Source organism: Jaculus jaculus, chromosome 16, assembly GCF_020740685.1.
Source record: "Jaculus jaculus isolate mJacJac1 chromosome 16, mJacJac1.mat.Y.cur, whole genome shotgun sequence".
Classification (NCBI taxonomy): domain Eukaryota; kingdom Metazoa; phylum Chordata; class Mammalia; order Rodentia; family Dipodidae; genus Jaculus; species Jaculus jaculus.
Genome location: NC_059117.1, coordinates 15030496 through 15049012, shown reverse-complemented (window position 1 = coordinate 15049012; position 18517 = coordinate 15030496). Strand labels below are relative to the sequence as shown.

The following is an 18517-nucleotide window of genomic DNA, read 5'->3' as shown; positions in this document are numbered from 1 at the left end:
ATTTCCTGTTATGCTTACTATTACATTTATTATGTATTTTCTGGTGATAAGCAGTTAGTTACGTAAGGCTCAAATCCCAGTTCCAGCACTGAAAAGGTATGTGTTCCTTTACACAAATTAATTACTCTCTAAGCCTGTTTTCTCTTGCATAAAAAATGAGAATACCAGCCAGGCATGGTGGCGCATACCTTTAATCCCAGCACTCGGGAGGCGGAGGTAGGAGGATGGCCATGGCCATGAGTTTGAGGCCACCCTGAGACTTCACAGTGAATTCCGGGTCAGCCTGAGCTAGAGCAAGACCCTACCTCAAAAAATATAAAAAAGAGAGAATACTCACTATGCAAGGCAGTTGTAAGGCTCAAGTAAGGTGATAAAAATCTTTCTTTTTCTTTGTTTTTTTTTTTTCTTTCAGTTTTTCGAGGTACGATTTCACTCTAGTCCAGGCTAACCTGGAATTCACTATGTATTCTTAGGGTGGCCTCGAACTCATGGCAATCCTCCTACCTCCACCCCCTGAGTGCTGGGATTAAAAGCATGCACAAACTCATGGTGATCTCCTACCTCTGCCTCAAAGCATAAATGGCTCAGCATACTCAAGACTGATTAGGTCTCCAAAACTACCAGAGCCAGTCTGTTAGAACTAACAAGACCACTCCAGGCCAATAAACAAAGCAGTCACAGAACATAATGGAGCACTTCAGATGAAGCAAAGACACAAGACAGAAAATGTAGATTTGAACTCTAAGAGGCAGATATAAGCATTAAATTAAGCAAGTTACAAGAGCTGAAAAAGCTATCATCTACAAGAATTAGTGTCTAGAGTTAAGAAGTAAAAATGTTTGTATAGACTGAAAATCCTTATGAGAATCCGAGAATCTCTCCACATCTCTCTGAAAATCTAAAAATATTTTGGAGAGGGGAAAAAGAAATACATAAATTTCCCCCAAATTATCAACCTGAAGGTAAAGCCTGATGTACATGCCACATGAGAGGTTAAGTTTCTTAAGCTCGTACCTCAAAAATCGCATACTGTATAATATGGAGCCTTTGTGGTGTTTTGCATCAAGTCAATCTGTAAGACAGCAGTTACAGTGTTAGTGAGACAGTGGGTTACAACATTTGTTCAAACATGAAGTTCATGGGCTAGGTGCTTTCCCTTCAACTACAGCCTCTGTAGTTTCATATATAAGGCAAAAAAAAAAAAAAAAAAAATCCAACAGAAAGCCACTCTGTGCCTTACAGGATATAAAGAGGCTTAAATGAAAACTCAGAAAATGTACCTATGTAAGAGAAACACTAACTGTAACATACAATAACATGCAAATAGTTAACATTTTAGTTATTTCTAATCCATATCCAGAAAATTCATTTTTAAATCCTCATGCCTCATACCAGCAATCCACCATATGTTACAGGATAGCATCTCCTGGCTAAACTGTTTTGTGGTTGAGCTCTTATAAGCACTGGATAATTTCCCACCACCATCTTCCAAACAAAAAAGCTGCCTTTGCAATGTGAAGTTAGGGGATTCTACTTTCATAAAGCACCCCAAAATGACTTGATGCAAACACTACACTTAGTAGTGCCACAAGAATAAAGATCATTGCCTGAAACTACTTTTAACCTACACTTAAGGAATTTCACTCTTGTGATGGGTTCTAATATATAATAGATATAAACCAGGAAATTTTGCACTAAAGCCAAAAAGGCAGAAATGTGCTTATTCTGTAAAGCAACAAAGGTAGTGTCATTGTCACAGAACAGCTATACTATATGCTGGAGTATGTCATACTGTTTGGAAAAGGACTTACCTGTGAAACTTGTATCTGGTATTACTCTTACTATGACTTACTCAACTAGACTCAAATACTTTAATCAAAGGTACAGGAGAAATGATGAGAATACCAGTAATTCCAATCCTTGTGGACATCACTTTTGTATTGGAAAAACAGCCCTTAAGAATACGACCAGAAAATACATTCTCTAAAATAGTACATATATTAGGACACAAAGCAAATCTTAACAAACACAGGAAAATTGAAATAATTCCTTGTATTCTATCTGACCACAATGGAGTCAAACAAGCAAGAAAAGCGTCTTAGGATACACAAAATCATGGAAACTAAACAATACACTACAAAATGAAGAGATCAAGAAGGAAATCAAAAAATTCATAGAGTCAAATAATAACAATACAACATACCAAAACCTTTGGGACACATTGAAGGCAGTACTAAGAGAGAAATTTATAGTTTTAAGTGCCTATATTAAGAAATTAGAAGGGTCAAGTAAATGACTTAATGCTTCACCTTAAAGCCTTAGAAAAAGAAGAGCAGGGCAAACCAAAAATCAGTAGACGGGAAGAAATAATAAAGATTAGGGCAGAAATTAAAATTTGAAACAAAAAAAAAAAATCAATGAAACAAAGAGTTGGTTCTTTGAAAGGATAAAGAAGATTGATAAACCCTTAGCAAATCTGACCAAAAGAGAGAGAGAAGAGACAAAAATTAATAAAATTAGAGATGAAAAAGGCAACATCACAACAGATACCAGAGAAATTCAAAAAATCATAGGGACATACTATAAAGACATTACTCCACTCAGTATGAAAATCTGAAAGAAATGGATGATTTCCTTGACTTATATGATGTACCTAAATTATACTCACTTAAATAGACCTATAACAAGTAGGGAGATCCAAGCAGTTATTAAAAATGTCCCAACTAAAAAAAGTCCACGCCCAGATGAATTCACTGGTGAATTTTACCAGACCATGAGGGAAGAATTGACAACACTGCTTCTTAAGCTTTTCCATAAAATAGAAAAAGGAATCCTACCAAACTCCTACAAAGCCAACATCACCCTGATACCAAAACCAGACAAAGATAGAACAAAAAAAGAAAATTACAGACCAATCTCCCTCATAAACAGAGATGCAAAAATTCTCAACAAAATATTGGCAAACAGAATACAAGAATATATCAGAAAGACCATTCACACCAAGCAGGCTTTATCCCAGAGATGCAGGGATGGTTCAACATACACAAATCAACAAATGTAATACATTATATATAAATGGACTAAAGGACAAAAATCTCATGATCTTCTCATTAGACGCAGAGAAAGCATTTGACAAAATCCAACATCCATTCATGATAAAAGTCCTACAGAGACTGGGAACAGAAGGAACATATCTCAACATAATAAAGGCTATTTATGACAAACTTACAGCCAACCTATTACTAAATGGGGAAAAACTGGAAGCTTTTCCACTAAAATCAGGAACAAGGCAAGGATATCCACTGTCCCCAATTTTATTTAATATAGTACTGGAAGTCTTAGCCATAGCAATAAGGGAAGAGTGACACATAAAAGGGATACAAATTGGAAAGGAAGAGATCAAGTTATCATTATTTGCAGATGATATGATTCTATACATAAAGGATCCTAAAGACTCTACCAGCAAACTGTCAGAGCTGGTAAACACCTATAGCCATGTAGCAGGATACAAAATAAACACACAGAAATTAGTAGCCTTCTTATGCTAACAACACACACACAGAGGATGAAATCAGAGAATCACTCCCATTCACAATTTCATCAAAATAAATTAAGAAAGAAAGAAAGAAAGAACGAACGAACGAACGAACTTTGGACGAAACCTAACCAAGGAAGTGAAGGATCTCTACAATGAAAACTTTAAAAATTCAAGTGAAGAGCTCATTTGCAGTGGCTGGAGGCCCTGGCATGCCCATTCTCTCCCTCCCTCTACCTCAAATAAATTAAAAAAAAAAAACAAAACACCTCAATAGAAAAATATATTAAGACAAACAAACAAATAAATAAATAAAAATAAAATAAAAGGAAGGCCTACACCCTGAAACTACAGAGTGAATTCCAGGTCAGCCTAGGCTAGAGTAGGACCTTACCTTGAAAAACCAAAACCAAAACCATAATCAAAAAAATAAAATAAAATAAAACGAAGAAGAAGAAGAAAGGAGGAGGAGGAGGAAGGAGGAGGATGAAGAAGAAGGAAGAAGGAAGAGGAGGAGGAGGAGGAAGAAGGAAGAAGAGGAAGAAGAGGAAGGAAGAAGAAGGAAGAAGAAGGAAGGAGGAGGAGGAGGGGAAAGGCTTACTTATTGGTGAATTTCATTTTAGATAAGCAAATATTCCTATGACCAAGTGAGCCTGTGCAATACTGTACCCAACACACTCATATTTGGGGAGTCAAGTTCATTGATAACTTCAAAAGCTGTGAGGAGTCCTGCACCAAGGAGACCAATGAATAAATCTAATTTAATGTAAAAAAAAAAAAAATTCAAGCGAGAACTTGTGGAAGGCGCTAGGAAATGGAAAAACATCCCTTGTTCTTGGATCAGAAGAATCAATATTGTGAAAATGGAAATCTTAACAAAAGCAATCTACACATTTAATGCAATCCCCATTAAAATTCCAACGGCACTCCTTCACAGAAATAGAAAATTGAAAACACACACACAAAAAAAAAAAACCCTCGAATATCTAAAACAATACTGAGCAACAAAAACAAGGCTGGTGGTATCACCACACCTGATTTTAACCTATACTACAAAGCCATAGAACAAAAACAGCATGGTACTGGCACAAAAGCAGACATGTAGATAAATGGAACAGAACAGAGGACCCAGATGTAAGTCCAGATGGCTATAGCCACTGATATTTGACAAAAATGCCAAAAATAAGCCAGGCGTGGTGGCGCACGCCTTTAATCCCAGCACTCGGGAGGCAGAGGTAGGAGTATCACCATGAGTTCAAGGCCACCCTGAGACTCCATAGTGAATTCTAGGTCAGCCTGGGCTAGAGTGAGACCCTACCTTGAAAAAAAAAAAAAAAAGCCAAAAATACTCACTGGAGAAAAGACAGCCTCTTCAGTAAATGGTGCCGGGAAAACTGGATATGTATCTGTAGAAAGATGAAAATAGATTCTTCTCTCTCTCCATGCATAAGAATTAAGTCCAAATGGATTAAAGACCTTAACATCAGACCTGAAACACTGAAATTGCTAGAGGAAAAAGTAGGGGAAACCCTTCAACATATAGGTCTTGGCAAAGACTTTCTGAATATAACCCCAATGGCACAGGCAATAAAACCACAGGTTAACTACTGGGACCTCATGAAACTACAAAGATTTTGTACAGCAAAGGACACTGTGAATAAAGCAAAGAGGCAACCTACAGAATGGGAAAAAAATCTTTGCCAGCTATACATCTGATAGAGGATTCATATCTATAGGATATACAAAGAACTCAAAAAGTTAAATAATAAGAAATCAAACAACCTAATTTAAAAAATGGGCTATGGAACTAAAAAGAGAGTTCTCAAAAGAAGAAATACAGATGGCATATAAACATTTTTTAAAAATGTTCTACAACCCTAGTCATCAGGGAAATGCAGGTTAAAACTATGTTGAGATTCCATCTCACTCCTGTCAGATTGGCTACCATCATGAAAACAAATGACCATAAATGTTGGCAAGGATGTGGAAGAAGAGGAACCCTTCTACACTGTTGGTGGGAATGCAATCTGGTCCAGCCATTGTGGAAATCAGTGTGGAGGTTCCTAAAACAGCTAAAAACAGATCTACCATATATGACCCAGCTACAGCACTCCTAGGCATATATCCTAAGGGCTCTTCTCACTACCTTAGAGATACTTGCTCAACCATGTTTATTGCCACTCAATTCACAATAGCTAGGAAACAGAACCAGCCTAGATGTCCCTCAACTGATGAGTGGATAATGAAGATATGGCACATTTATACAATGGATTTCTACTCAGCAATAAAGAAAAATGAAGTTATGAAATTTGCAGGAAAATGGATGGATCTGGAAAGGATTATATTAAGTGAGGTAACCCAGGCCCAGAAAGCCAAGTGTTGCATGTTCTCTCTCCTATGTGGATCCTAGCTACAGAGGACTGAACTTCTATTTGAGTAGGAAGAAAACTCAGTAGCAAAGGCCAATAAGCTACAAAAGAGATATAAAGGGAAGATAAAGGAAGGGAAGGGATACTTAATAGGATGCTATTGTATATATGTAAGTAAAAGAACAGATTATCAATGGGGTGAAAAGGCCCAAAATGAGATCAGGGGAAGAGACTGAGTAAAGTTGGAGGGAGGGCTATTCAAAATCTAAGAGGATATAAATAAATCATATGGAAACCTACTTCTTTGGACAATAGAACACTTAGGAGCCAAAGATTGTTGCTAGAAAATATTCAGTGCCAGAGATGGGATAACTTCCAGTGAGTTGTTGGCCAAGGAAGTCCCTGATGCCCCAAAACATTATAGGCCATTGCCGAGGCCTTTGGTTTCCCACCAGGAATAGATAGATGGTAAGACCCTATTGCTGAACAGTCCACACACTTGGGCTGCAAGGCCACTGAGAAATCCAGCTGGAATTGAGCTGATAACCTCCTCCGTGTAGACCAGCTGGAAGAAAGCTGGAAGAAACCATTCTGCATGTAGTTCAATGGGAGAAAGAGAAATCACCAGTGAAGATACTCAACAGTGGACACTGCAAGCCTTATATTTGGCCACCCAGGACAAAGGAGCCAATGGTGCGATAGTGGCATGTCTGTCATGGTGGAAACCAACTGCCCTCTAATTGGACTGGAGGCCCGCTCCGTGGAAGGAAATATATCCCTGATACTGAAAACTTAAAACAGGGGTAGTCATGAGCCCTAGGGGTGTAACATCTGCTGCTGTCTGGCTAAATGTATATACTAGGCTTATCAAACTGCCCAGTAAGCACTTCTCTTAATGTTCATACCCTTATATTAATGCTACTCTCACTTTTTGTAGAGAATCTTCTCTTTTTAGATGGCAGTAACCTTGGCATAGTGCTGGAAAGAAGTGACAGGAACGCTCAGTACTGCAATATCTCTATCACACCTTCCAAGGCTCAGGATCACAAAATGGCCTGGATATACATGACCTCACAGTGCCTGACATTACCTACACAAGATCATAATAACAGGAAGAAAAGATCATGACATCAAATAAAAGAGAAACTGATTGAGAGGGTAAGGAGATATGATGGAGAATGGAGTTTCAAAGGGGAAAGTGGGAGGAGGGAGGGAATTACCATGGGATATTGTTTATAATCATGGAAGTTGTTAATTTAAAAAAAGAGAATATGCCCAGGGCCAGGTGTGGTGGCACAAGCCTTTAATCCTATCATTCAGGAGGCAGAAGTAGGAGGATCAGTGTGAGTTTGAGGACATAATGAATTCCAAGCCAGCCTGGACTAGAGCAAGACCTTACCTCAAAATACCAAAAAGGAGAGGGCTAATCAAAATCTAAGAGGATATAAATAAATCATATGGAAACCTACTTTTTTGAACAGTGGAACCGTAGACTGTTACTAGAAAATTTTCAGTGCCAGGGATGGGATACCTTCCACTGAGTTGCTGGCCAGGGAGGTCCCTGATGCCCCCAAAACATTACAGGCCATTGCCTTCCCACCAGGAATAGACGGTTGGCTCAGTGTCCATTGCGGAAGAGGTGGCGGAAAGAATGTAAGAGCCAAAGGAAGGGTAGTACTCCTTACAATGTGCTCCTCCAGACACAAAAATGGCCTGAATATCCATGAAGTCACAGTGCCTGGCACTACCTATACAAGACTATCATAATAGGAAGAAAAGATCATGACATCAAAATAAAAGACTCATTAAGAGGGGGAAGGGATATGATGGAGAATGGAGTGTCAGGGGAAAGTGGGGGTGTTACCATGGGATATTTTTAGAATTATGGAAGTTGTCAATTTAAAGAAGGAATAAAGGGTATAGTAGCAGGATAAAAATTTCATTCCAAAGGCATAGCAATTTGTTCAACAAAAATCATAGAAGAAAATTCCCCAAATAGGGAACAATGTCAATGCAGATACAGGAAGCCTCTAGAACACTAGGCAAAATCAGGAAAGAACCTGTCACCATCATATTATAATTAAACTGCAAAACACACAAACCAAAGAACATATATTGAAAGCAGTTACAGAGAAAAAGCAAGTCACATACAAAGGGTAGCCCATTCAGGATAACAGCAGATTACTCAACACAAACTTTAAAAGCCAGAAAGGCTTGGAATGATGTATTCCAAATTCTGAAAGATGCCAAGTGTCTACCAAGATTACTTTATCCAGCAAAGCTATCCAACCAAACTGACAAAGAAATAAGGACATTTCACAACAAAAACAGGCTGAAGGAATATATGACCACTAAGATAGCTCTTTACATAAAAGACAGATGCTACATTAGGGTGAAAGGATGGAAAACAGTATTTCAAAAACAATGGGCCTAGAAAACAAGGAGGTGTTGCTATTTATCCCAGTATCTGACAAGATAGACCTCAAACCAACATTAGGAAGATAAAGAAGTTCAGTTTATATTGATAAAGGAAGAATCCAGCAGGACATTACAATTCTAAGCATATATGCACCTAACATGGGGGCTTCCTATTTCAAACACTATTAGACTTAAGGTCACAGATAACACCAAACACAATTGTAGTAGGTGACTTCAATACGCCACTCCCCTCAATCATCCCAGCAAAAAAAATAAACAGAGAAGCATCTGGATTACATGAGGTCATAGAACAATGGACCGAACAGATATCTATAAAACATTCCATCCAAATACTGAAAAATACATTCTTTTCAGTAGCAGATGGGACATTCTCTAAAATAGACCATATGTTAGGACACAAAGCAAACCTTAGCAAACACAGGAAAACTGAAGTAATACCTTGTACTTTATCTGATCACAACAGTATTAAACTAAAAATCAACCATAAGAAAAGCTACAAAGCATACACAAAATCATGGAAATTAAACAGTGTACTACTAAATGATGAATGGGTTAATGAAGAAATCAAGCCAGGTGTAGTGATGTACACCTTTAATCCAAGCACTTGGGAGGCAGAGGTAGGAGGATCACCTTGAGTTCAAGGTCACCCTAAGACTACACAGTGAATTCCAGGTCAGCCTGGGCTAGAGCTACCCTGAAAGACAAAGAAGAAAAAAAAAAAAAAAAAAAAAAGACCAAGGATTAAATGATCCCACTTATAACTATGAAAATCCACACAGCAATGGTTGCCAGAGGCTGGGCAAAAGTCAGAATAATGGCTGGAGAGGCATCTCACTGAAGGAACTTGCTTACAAAGCCCGACAGCCCTATGTTTGAGTCCCCAATATCCACTTAAAGCCAGATGCACAATATGGCACATGTATCTGGAATTTGTCTGCAGTGGCTAGAGACCCTGTCTGGCCATTCTGTCTCCTCCTGCTTGCAAATAAATAAATATTAAAATAAAACAAAAACAAATCCTTGGGCATGTGAGATGGCTAAGTGGTTAAGGGGCTTGCCTGCAAAGCCTAATGACCCAGGTTTGATTCCCCAGTACCCACATGAAGCCAGATGCAAAATGGCACATGCATCTGGAATTTATTTGCAGTGGCTATAGAGGACATGGCATGCCCAATCTCATATTCATTTTCATTCTCTCTGCTTCTAAATAAATAAATGTCTTTTTTTGTTTGTTTTACAAAAATCCCTCTGGGTTGAAGAGATAGTTTAGTGGTTAAGTGCTTGCCTGTGAAGCCTATGGACACCAGGTTCGAGGCTCGTTTCTCCAATACCCATGTAAGCCAGATGTACAAGGTGGCACATGTGTCTGGAGTTTGTTTGCACTGGCTGAAAGGCCCTGGTGTACCCATTCTCTGTCTCTATCTGCTTCTCTCTCTCTCTCAAATAAACAGGGCTAGAGAGATACCTTAGTAGTTAAGGCACTTGCCTGCACAGCCAAAGGACCCAGGTTCAATTCCCCAGGACCCACATAAGACAGATGCAAAACGTAGCACATGCATCTGGAGTTTGTTTGCAGTGGCTGGTGGCCCTGGTATGCCCATATTCATTCTCTATCTATCCCCCCCCCCCCCTCTCTCTTTCTCTGCCTCTTTCTCTCTCTGTGGCTCTCAAATAAATACATAAATAAGCAACAACAACCAAAAAAATCTTTTTGATGCAAGATTTTGGGTCCAAGGAGGAATTAAGTTTCATAAAGATGCAGGAGATCCTAGGCCCATAGACCTTAACTTTCCGTCCTTATCCAAATAATATGTGGACTCAGTGAGGGGTAAATTTTAAATTAAAAGATCTTAAGGAGGGCTGGGATCTGGAGGAATGGCTAGCAGGAAAGCCCAAGGGTGCCAGGAAGCAAGAAGCAGAATAAGAGGGCTAACATGTGGTTAGGATCCTTTATTTTTTATTTTTCTATTTTTTGTTTTTGGTTTTTCGATTAGGGTCTCACTCTGGTTCAGGCTGACCTGGAATTCACTCTGTAGTCTCAGGGTGGCCTCAAACTCTCGGTGATCCTCCTGCCTCTGCCTCCAGAGTGCTGGGATTAAAGGCATGCACCACCATGCCCAGCTGGTTAGGATCCTTTATGAATCAAACATCCAATTAGGACGAACCTTGTCATCAGATACACAAATAAAGAGAGAAGCTTGAATGGTTGGTGGACATAACAAGTGCACTAAGCCTGGGAAAACTTGAACAGAAAGCTGCTGCTGAGGAGTGCCCCTTGCAAATATCTTGGGTGAGACTGGGTCAGACACCCAAGGCAAAAAGCTATCTTGTTCCTATTCTCCATCACTTGCAGGGTGTAGTGGTGCATACCTTTAGTCCCAGCACTGAGAAAGTTGACCTTTGAATTCTAGGGTGTAGTTTCAGGTTAGTCTGGGCTTGAGTAAGAAACTGCCTTTTAAAAAATAAATACACACACACACACACACACACACACACACACACACACACATTTTTTTTTAAAGAGAGAGAGACAGAGATAGAGAATGGGTGCACCAGGGCTTCCAGCCAATGCAAGCGAACTCCCAATGCATGCACCTCCTTGTGCATCTGGCTGATGTGGGTCCTGGGGAATCAAACCTGAGTCCTTTGGCTTTGCAGGCTGGCGCAGCCATCTCTCCAGGCCAGTTTAAAAGGTCCTTTGCTGTGACATTCCTGCTAAACAAACATGTATGGAGGGGCAGTGGCAGGGGTAGAAACTGACTAGAAGGGTACACAAGGGAATTGGGGGGAAAACAACTTAACTGTAGATGTTATAGCACTACAAGTATTTGTCAAAGTTGAAAGAACTACAAAGCATGTAAAGGACACTTCAATGAAACTAACTTTAAAAGAAGCACCTTTCTCACGCTGGGGCTGCAGCTTAGTGACTCCGACAAGCATGAACCCTGAGAAAAACCCTAGCACCATCAAAAGTACAACTTTCTTTACAGTAAGAACGTAAAATTGTAAGTGGAAAATGGAATTCATTTTCTTTAAGGCAAGTCCAACAGACTGGGGTTTTGTTTGTATGTTTTATGACAGTGTTCATGTGCACGAAGACAACTGGCACACCAGGGCCTCCAACCACTGTAACAGAATTCCAGGTGTGAGGGCCACCTTGTGCGTATGTGCGACCTTGTGCCTCCGGCTTACAAGCGATCTGCAGAGTTGAATATGGGTCCTTTGGCTTCGCAGGGGAGTGCCTTTAACGGCTAAACCATCTCTCTAGCCCATGCATTTATCTTTAATAATCCATCATTTTGTCTTATATTTCTCTCCACAGTTAGCCATTCTTTAAAAAAAGAAATAGCAAAAATACCACAATGTTTCACATCACCGTGCTTTCAATAAAACCAAAGGCTGTTGGTATCAGAAATAATAGGCAGAAAAAATGGAATGTAAATTTCAGAGAGGATCAAAGTAGCAAAGGCACAGAAAGAAACTTGGCCAGCAAAAACAACAGTTACCTATACAAACAGTAAAAAGTTCTAAAGTTCTAGTACAACAACAATTTTACTATCAATGCCAGAGATATTTCTGGTAGTTCAAGTAGCACTTTATTTTATTTATTTATTTATTTGGGGAGGGGGTATTTGTATTTAAGATAAGGTTTCACTTTAGCCCAGACTAATCTGGAACACATTCTGTAGCTCTAGGCTGGCCTTGAACTCCCAAGTACTTGGATTAAAGGTGTGTATCACCATGCCCACCAATTTAGCACTTTAACTTAAAATAATGTTAAAAGTTCTTTCAGGGTATGGTGGTATACACCTGCAATCCCAGCACTCAGGAGGCAGAGGTAGGAAGATTACCATCAATTCAAGGCCACCCTTCTGGGTCAGCCTGGGCTAACGTGAGACCCTACCTTGAATTAAAAAAAAAAGTTTTTGATTCAATGTCCTTTAACAATATTTTTTGTTTTGTTTTTTGAGGTAGGATCTCGCTCTAGCCCAGGCTGACCTGGAATTCACAACATAATCTCAGAGTGGCCTCGAACTCATGGTGATCCTCTTACCTTTGCCTCCCAAGTGCTCAACAAATATAATTTTGTGTATGCAAAGGAACAGTTCACCTAGAGGCAAGCACAATGCTCAGCTGACTTCATGCCTTTGGTTTTATCCCAGAGACTCTGCTTGGCTTATATCCCCTTTGACAGCGAGTCTTGTAAGTATTCTAGATACATCCTATACACCTGGGAAATTACCAATGCTGAAAGGAAATCTCTTACTCTATGACCTCCCCAATAGAGAAAGCACCCCCTCCAAAAAAACAAAACAAATCAAAACAAAAGACATGAAAGTCTACCAAGAACACTCCCTACATCTCTTTCAAGGCTTTCCAGTTACATGTCAAATAGCAGTTTAGGACAGAGAAATTAGGAATCACTAGAGTTACTCACTGGGAATCCTAAAAGGAGTGCAAACCACAAAGGAACACAATCACCAGGGAAAAAGCCCAGTGATACTTTATTAACATAAGATGCGCACAGACTTCTTAAAGAAAAGAAAAAAAATGTCCCCAGGCTGGAGAGAGAGCTCAGAAGTTAAAGCTCTTGCCTGCAAAGCCTATGGACCCATGTTTGACTCTCCAGATCCCAGGTAAGCCAGACACGATGAGAAGGTGATGCAAGCACATGCACACAGGTGGTGCATGCATTTGGAGTTCAACTGCAGTGGCTCGAGGCCCTGGAATGTCAATTGTCTCACCTCCCTTGCTCTCTATCTCATTAAAAAAAAAAAAAAAAGTCCTGAAAACAGACAAGTAACTTGGGTTACTCTCTATCTGCCTCCGTCCCCCCTTAAATAAATATTTTGTTTTGGTTTGGATTTTGGTGGTTTTTTTTTTCTTCAGTTTTTTCAAGGTAGGGTCTCACTCTAGCCCAGGCTGACCGGGTATTCACTATGGAGTCTCAGGGTGACCTTGAACTCACAGTGATCCTCCTACCTCTGCTTCCCAAGTACTGGGATTAAAGGAGTGCACCACTATGCCCGGCTTAAATAAGTATTTTTTTAAAAATCAAAAAGATTCAAAGGGGAAAGAATGGGGGGGGAGGGGATTACCATGGAGTATTTTTTTATAATCATGGAAAATGCTAATAAAAATTTTTTAAAAACTCCAAAAGAAAATAATCATCATCATCCTATGGCGGGGGCTGCAGCTTAACAGCAAAGCACTTGTCTAGCATGCATGAAGGTATGAGTTCCGCTCCCCAGAACTGCCAACAACAATCCCAAGACACACTACTGTCTTTTTAAAAAGCAATATAACAGCTGGGCATGGAAAGAAGAAGGATCACTATAAGTTCAAGGCCAGCCTGGGACTCACAGAGCGAGTTTAGTATCAGCCTAGGCTAGTGTGAGACTCTACATACAGGGTGGGGGTAATATGCAGGAGATGTAGCTAAATGGTAAAGCATTTATCTGACATGTACAAGTCCCAGGATTCAACCGCTAGCATTAAAATGAATTAATTTTAAAAAATAAGCCAGGCATGGTGGCACAAGCCTTTAATCCCAGCACTTGGGAGGCAGAAGTAGAAGGACCACCATGAGTTCAAGGGCACCCTGAGAGTAGCTAGAGTGAGACCCTACCTCAAAACACCCCCCAAAAAAATGTGCTGAGCACAGCACAGGTGTGGTAGTACACATCGATAACTCATGCAGAGACAGGAGGATATCAAATCCAAGGTCAGCCTGGATGGGCCACATAATGGATTTAAGAACAGCATGGTCTGTCTCAAAAACACAAATGGAGGACTGGAGAGAGAGCGATGGCTTAGTGGTTAAGGAGTTTGCCTGCAAAGCCAAAGGATGCCAGTTCAACTCTCCAGAACTCACGTAAGCCAGATGTATAAAGGGACACATGCATCTGGAGTCTGTTTGCAATGGCTGGAGGCCCTGGCATGCCCATTCTCTCCCCACCCCTGCTCTAATAAATCAATAAAATATATTTTTTAAACAATGGACAAGGCGTGGTGGCATACACCTTTAATCCTAGCACTCAGGAGGCAGAAGTAGGAGGATCATAGTGAGTTCAAGGCCACCCTGAGGCTACATTCACTACATAGTGAGTTCCAGGTCAGCTTGAGCAAGAGACCCTACCTCCAAAAATAAATAAATGAATGAATGAATGAATGAAGGAAGGAAGGAAGGAAGGAAGGAAGGAAGGAAGGAAGGAAGGAAGGTAGGTTGGTTGGCTGGCTGGTTGGAGAGATGGCTTAGCGGTTAAGCCTTGCCTGTGAAGCCTAAGGACCTTGGTTCAAGGCTCGATTCCCCAGGTCACACATAAGCCAGATGCACAAGGTGGCACATGCATTTGGAGTTCATCTGCAGAGGCTGGAGGCCCTGGCACGCCCATTTTCTCTATCTGCCTCTTTCACTCTCTGTCACTCTCAAGTAAATAAAAATTTTTTAAAAATTAATTAAAATAGATTAAAAAACACCAATATATAAATAAATAAAACAAATGGGTAAAACATGGGAGGAAAGGATAAAAGAAAAATCACCCTTTTCTCTGGCAAGTGAGATTGCTCCCCCTAAGTGTGTGATGCCCAAATAGAATTTGTAACACATGAAGATAAAATGCTTCATATAATATAGGCATGTACACTTTTAAAAAAGAAAGCCTCGGGGCTGGAGAGATAGCAGTTAAGCACTTACCTGTGAAGCCTAAGGACCCCGGTTCAAGGCTCGATTCCCCAGGACCCACGTTAGCCAGATGCACAAGGGGGCACACGCATCTGGAGTTCATTTGCAGTGGCTGGAAACCCTGGTGCGCCCATTCTCTCTCTTTCTCTCACTCTCAAATAAATAAATAAATAAGAATAAAATATTTAGAAAAAAAGAAAATCCTAGATGTGGGAATCACGAGCGTATTCATCTATGCAACTGCCCCGGCATAACAACTTTACATGTAACGGTGAACATGCAAAGGCAGTGGTTTTGTTTAGTATTCTACATCAGTAATTCTCTGTGAAGAGACAGACATTACCAGAAATATCTAGAGGTGTTTCCAGTTTATACGCATGAGCCCAATCCTCTTACGAAATAAGTGCACCTTACAGAAACATGTAAAACAATGTGATACCATTTCTAACTTTGCCAATGTAATTATACTAAGACAGCACATGAAATGGACCCTGACTTAACATTCCTAATCCTACAGGACACATGTATTCCAAGGCAGCAAACAGGCTTAGAACTGTTTTTGTTGCTTTTTCAAAAGTAAAGCCTAGTGGCTCATGCCTATAATCCATACACGTAAGAGGCTGAGGTAAAAGGATCACTATGACTCTGACGTTAGCCTATGCTACACAGTGAGTTTCAGAGAAATCTGGATCTGAGCTAGAATAAGACGAAGAGGGGCAAGGTAGGTGTGGAACTCATACCTGTAATCCTAGTACTGGGAAGGCAAAGGAAGAACACTTTAAGTTCAAGGTTAGCCAGGATACACAATGAGACCTTGTCTCAAAAAAAAAAAAAAAAAAAAAAAAAAACCCTGCCTAGCTGTGGTGGCGCATGTCTTTAATCCCAGTACTTGGGAAGCAGAGAAAGGAGAACTGCTGTAAGTTCGAGGCCACCCTGGAGTGAATTCCAGGCCAGCCTGGGATAGAGCAAAACCCTACCTCAAAAAAAAAAAAAAAAAAAAAAAAAAAAAAAAAAAAATGGGACCTGAAGAGATGCCTCAGTAATTAAGACGCTTACGTGCAAGGCCTAATGGCCTGGGTTCAGTTCCCCATTACTCACATAAAGCCAGATGCACAAAGTGGCAAATGCACCTAGAGCATGTCTGCAGTAGATGACTCAGAAGGCATCATGGTGGTGGAAAGAAGTGACCGGAGTGCTCAGTACTGCAATATCTCTATCACACCTTCCAAAGCTGTGGAAGAGGTGGTGGAAAGAATGTAAGAGCCAAAGGAAGGGTAGGACTCCTTACAACATGCTCTCCCCCAGACACAAAATGGCCTGGACATCCATGACCTCACAGTGCCTTACACTACCTACAGAAGACCATCGTAAGAGGAGGAAAAGATCATGACATCAAAATAAAGAGAGACTGATGGAGATGGGGAGGGGATATGATGGAGAATGGAGTTTCAAAGGGTAAAGTGGGGGAGGGAGGTTATTACCATGGGATATTTTTTATAATCATGAAAGTTACTAAAAAAAATTTGAAAAAGAATATTCTACATCCCTAATCATCAAGGAAATGCAGATTAAAACTACATTGAGATTCCATCTCACTCCTGTCAGATTGGCTACCATCATGAAAACAAATGACCATAAATGTTGGAAAGGATGTGGAAAAAGACAAATCCTTCTACACTGTTGGTGGGAATACAATCTGGTCCAACCACTGTGGAAATCAGTGTGGAGGTTCCTAAAACAGCTAAAAATAGATCTACCATATGACCCACCTATAGCACTCATAGGCATATATCCTTCTTGCTCAACTATGTTTATTGCCGCTCAATTCACAATAGCTGGAAAATGGAACCAGCCTACATGTCCCTCAACTGATGAGTACTGAAGATATGGCACATTTATACAATGGAGTTCTACTCAGCGATAAAGAAAAATGAAGTTATGAAATTTGCAGGAAAATGGATGGATCTGGAAAGGATTATACTAAGTGAGGTAACCCAGGCCCATATATGGATCCTAGCTACAGAGGATTGGATTTCTGTGTAAGTAGGAAGAATACTCAGTAGCAAAGGACAGTAAGCTAGAAAAGAGATAAAAAGGGAAGATAAAAGAAGGGAGGGGGTACTTAATAGGATACTATATGTAAGTAGAAGAATAGGTTAATGGGGGTGAAAGGCCCAAGTGAGATCAGAGGATGTGATTGTGCAAAAGGTGGAAGGAGGGCTAATCAAAATTTAAGAGGATATAAATAAATCATATGGAAACCTACTTTTTTGGACAGTGGAACCGTAGACTGTTACTAGAAAAGTTTCAGTGCTAGGGATGGGATAACTTCCACTGAGTTGCTGGCCAGGGAGGTCCCTGATGCCCCCAAAACATTACAGGCCATTGCTGAGGCCCTTGGTTTCCCATCAGGAATAAATATTACGACCCTATTGCTGAAGATTCCATATACTTGGGCTGCAAAGCCACTGAGAACTCCTGCTGGAATGAGCTGATAACCTCCTCCATGTAGACCAGCTGACAGAATGCTGGAAGAAACCATTCTGCATGCAGCTCAATGGGAGAGAGAGAAATCACCAATGAAGAAACTCAACAGTGGACACTGCAAGCCTTGTATTTGGCCAGCCAGGCCAAATGAACCAACGGGTACAATAGTGGCACATCTGTCATGGTGGAAACCAACTGCCCTCTAATTGGACTGGAGGCCTGCTCCATGGGAGAGAGTACATCCTTAACACGGAAAATCTAAAACATGGGTAGTCATGAGCCCTAGGGGTGTAATGTCTGCTGCTGTCTGGCTAAATGTATATACTATGCTTATCAAACTGCCCAGTAAGCATTTCTCTTAATGTTCATACCCTTATTTAAATGCTATTCTCACTTTTTTGTAGAGAACCTTCTCTTTTCAGATGGCAGTGACCTTGGGACAACTCAGAAGGCATCTTGGGTGTTGGAAAAAAGTGACCCGAGTGCTCAGTACTGCAATATCTCTATCACACCTTCCAAAGCTCAGGGTCTAATGCAGAAGAGGTGGTGGAAAGAATGTAAGAGCCAAAGGAAGGATAGGACTCCTTTACAACATGCTCCCTCCAGACACAAACTGGGCCTGGATATACATGACCTCACAGTGCCTGACATTACCTACACAAGACCATCTTAATAGGAGGAAAAGATCATGACATCAAAATAAAAGGGAGTGATTGAGATGGGGAGAGTACATAATGGAGAATGGAGTTTCAACAGGGAAAGTGGTGGGAGGGAGGGTATTACCATGGGATATTTTTTATAATCATGGAAGTCATTAATTAAAAAAATTTTGAGCAAAAAAAGGAGTCCTGGTTTGCCTATTCATATTCACCCCCCATCACACATGCGTTAGCGTGTGCACACACATACACACTCTCTCTTTCTCAAACAAAGAAAAATACTTTTTAAAAGAAAACAACAAAAAGTTATCTGCTGCCTGCAATCAGAGATGCCTCCTACATT

At 40.3% G+C, this 18517-nt stretch overlaps 1 protein-coding gene across 6 annotated transcripts in view; it reads right to left on the bottom strand.

Moving 5' to 3' along the window:
• Positions 1-18517, bottom strand: part of Smg1 (SMG1 nonsense mediated mRNA decay associated PI3K related kinase) — a 135031-nt gene that overhangs the window by 100227 nt on the left and 16287 nt on the right. The window contains exons 2-3 of one of the 6 annotated variants that reach the window (XM_045135713.1): positions 4889-4941; positions 1015-1072 (exon numbers count right to left, since the gene is read on the bottom strand). The exons of 3 other annotated variants lie outside the window; for them this stretch is intronic. In XM_045135713.1, the coding sequence (XP_044991648.1) occupies positions 1015-1028 (14 nt within the window). In that variant the 5' untranslated portion in view covers positions 1029-1072; positions 4889-4941. Of the gene's footprint in view, positions 1-1014; positions 1073-4888; positions 4942-18517 lie in introns of those variants that run through there. 2 more of the 6 variants (XM_045135714.1, XM_045135715.1) reach the window with 2 other exon arrangements.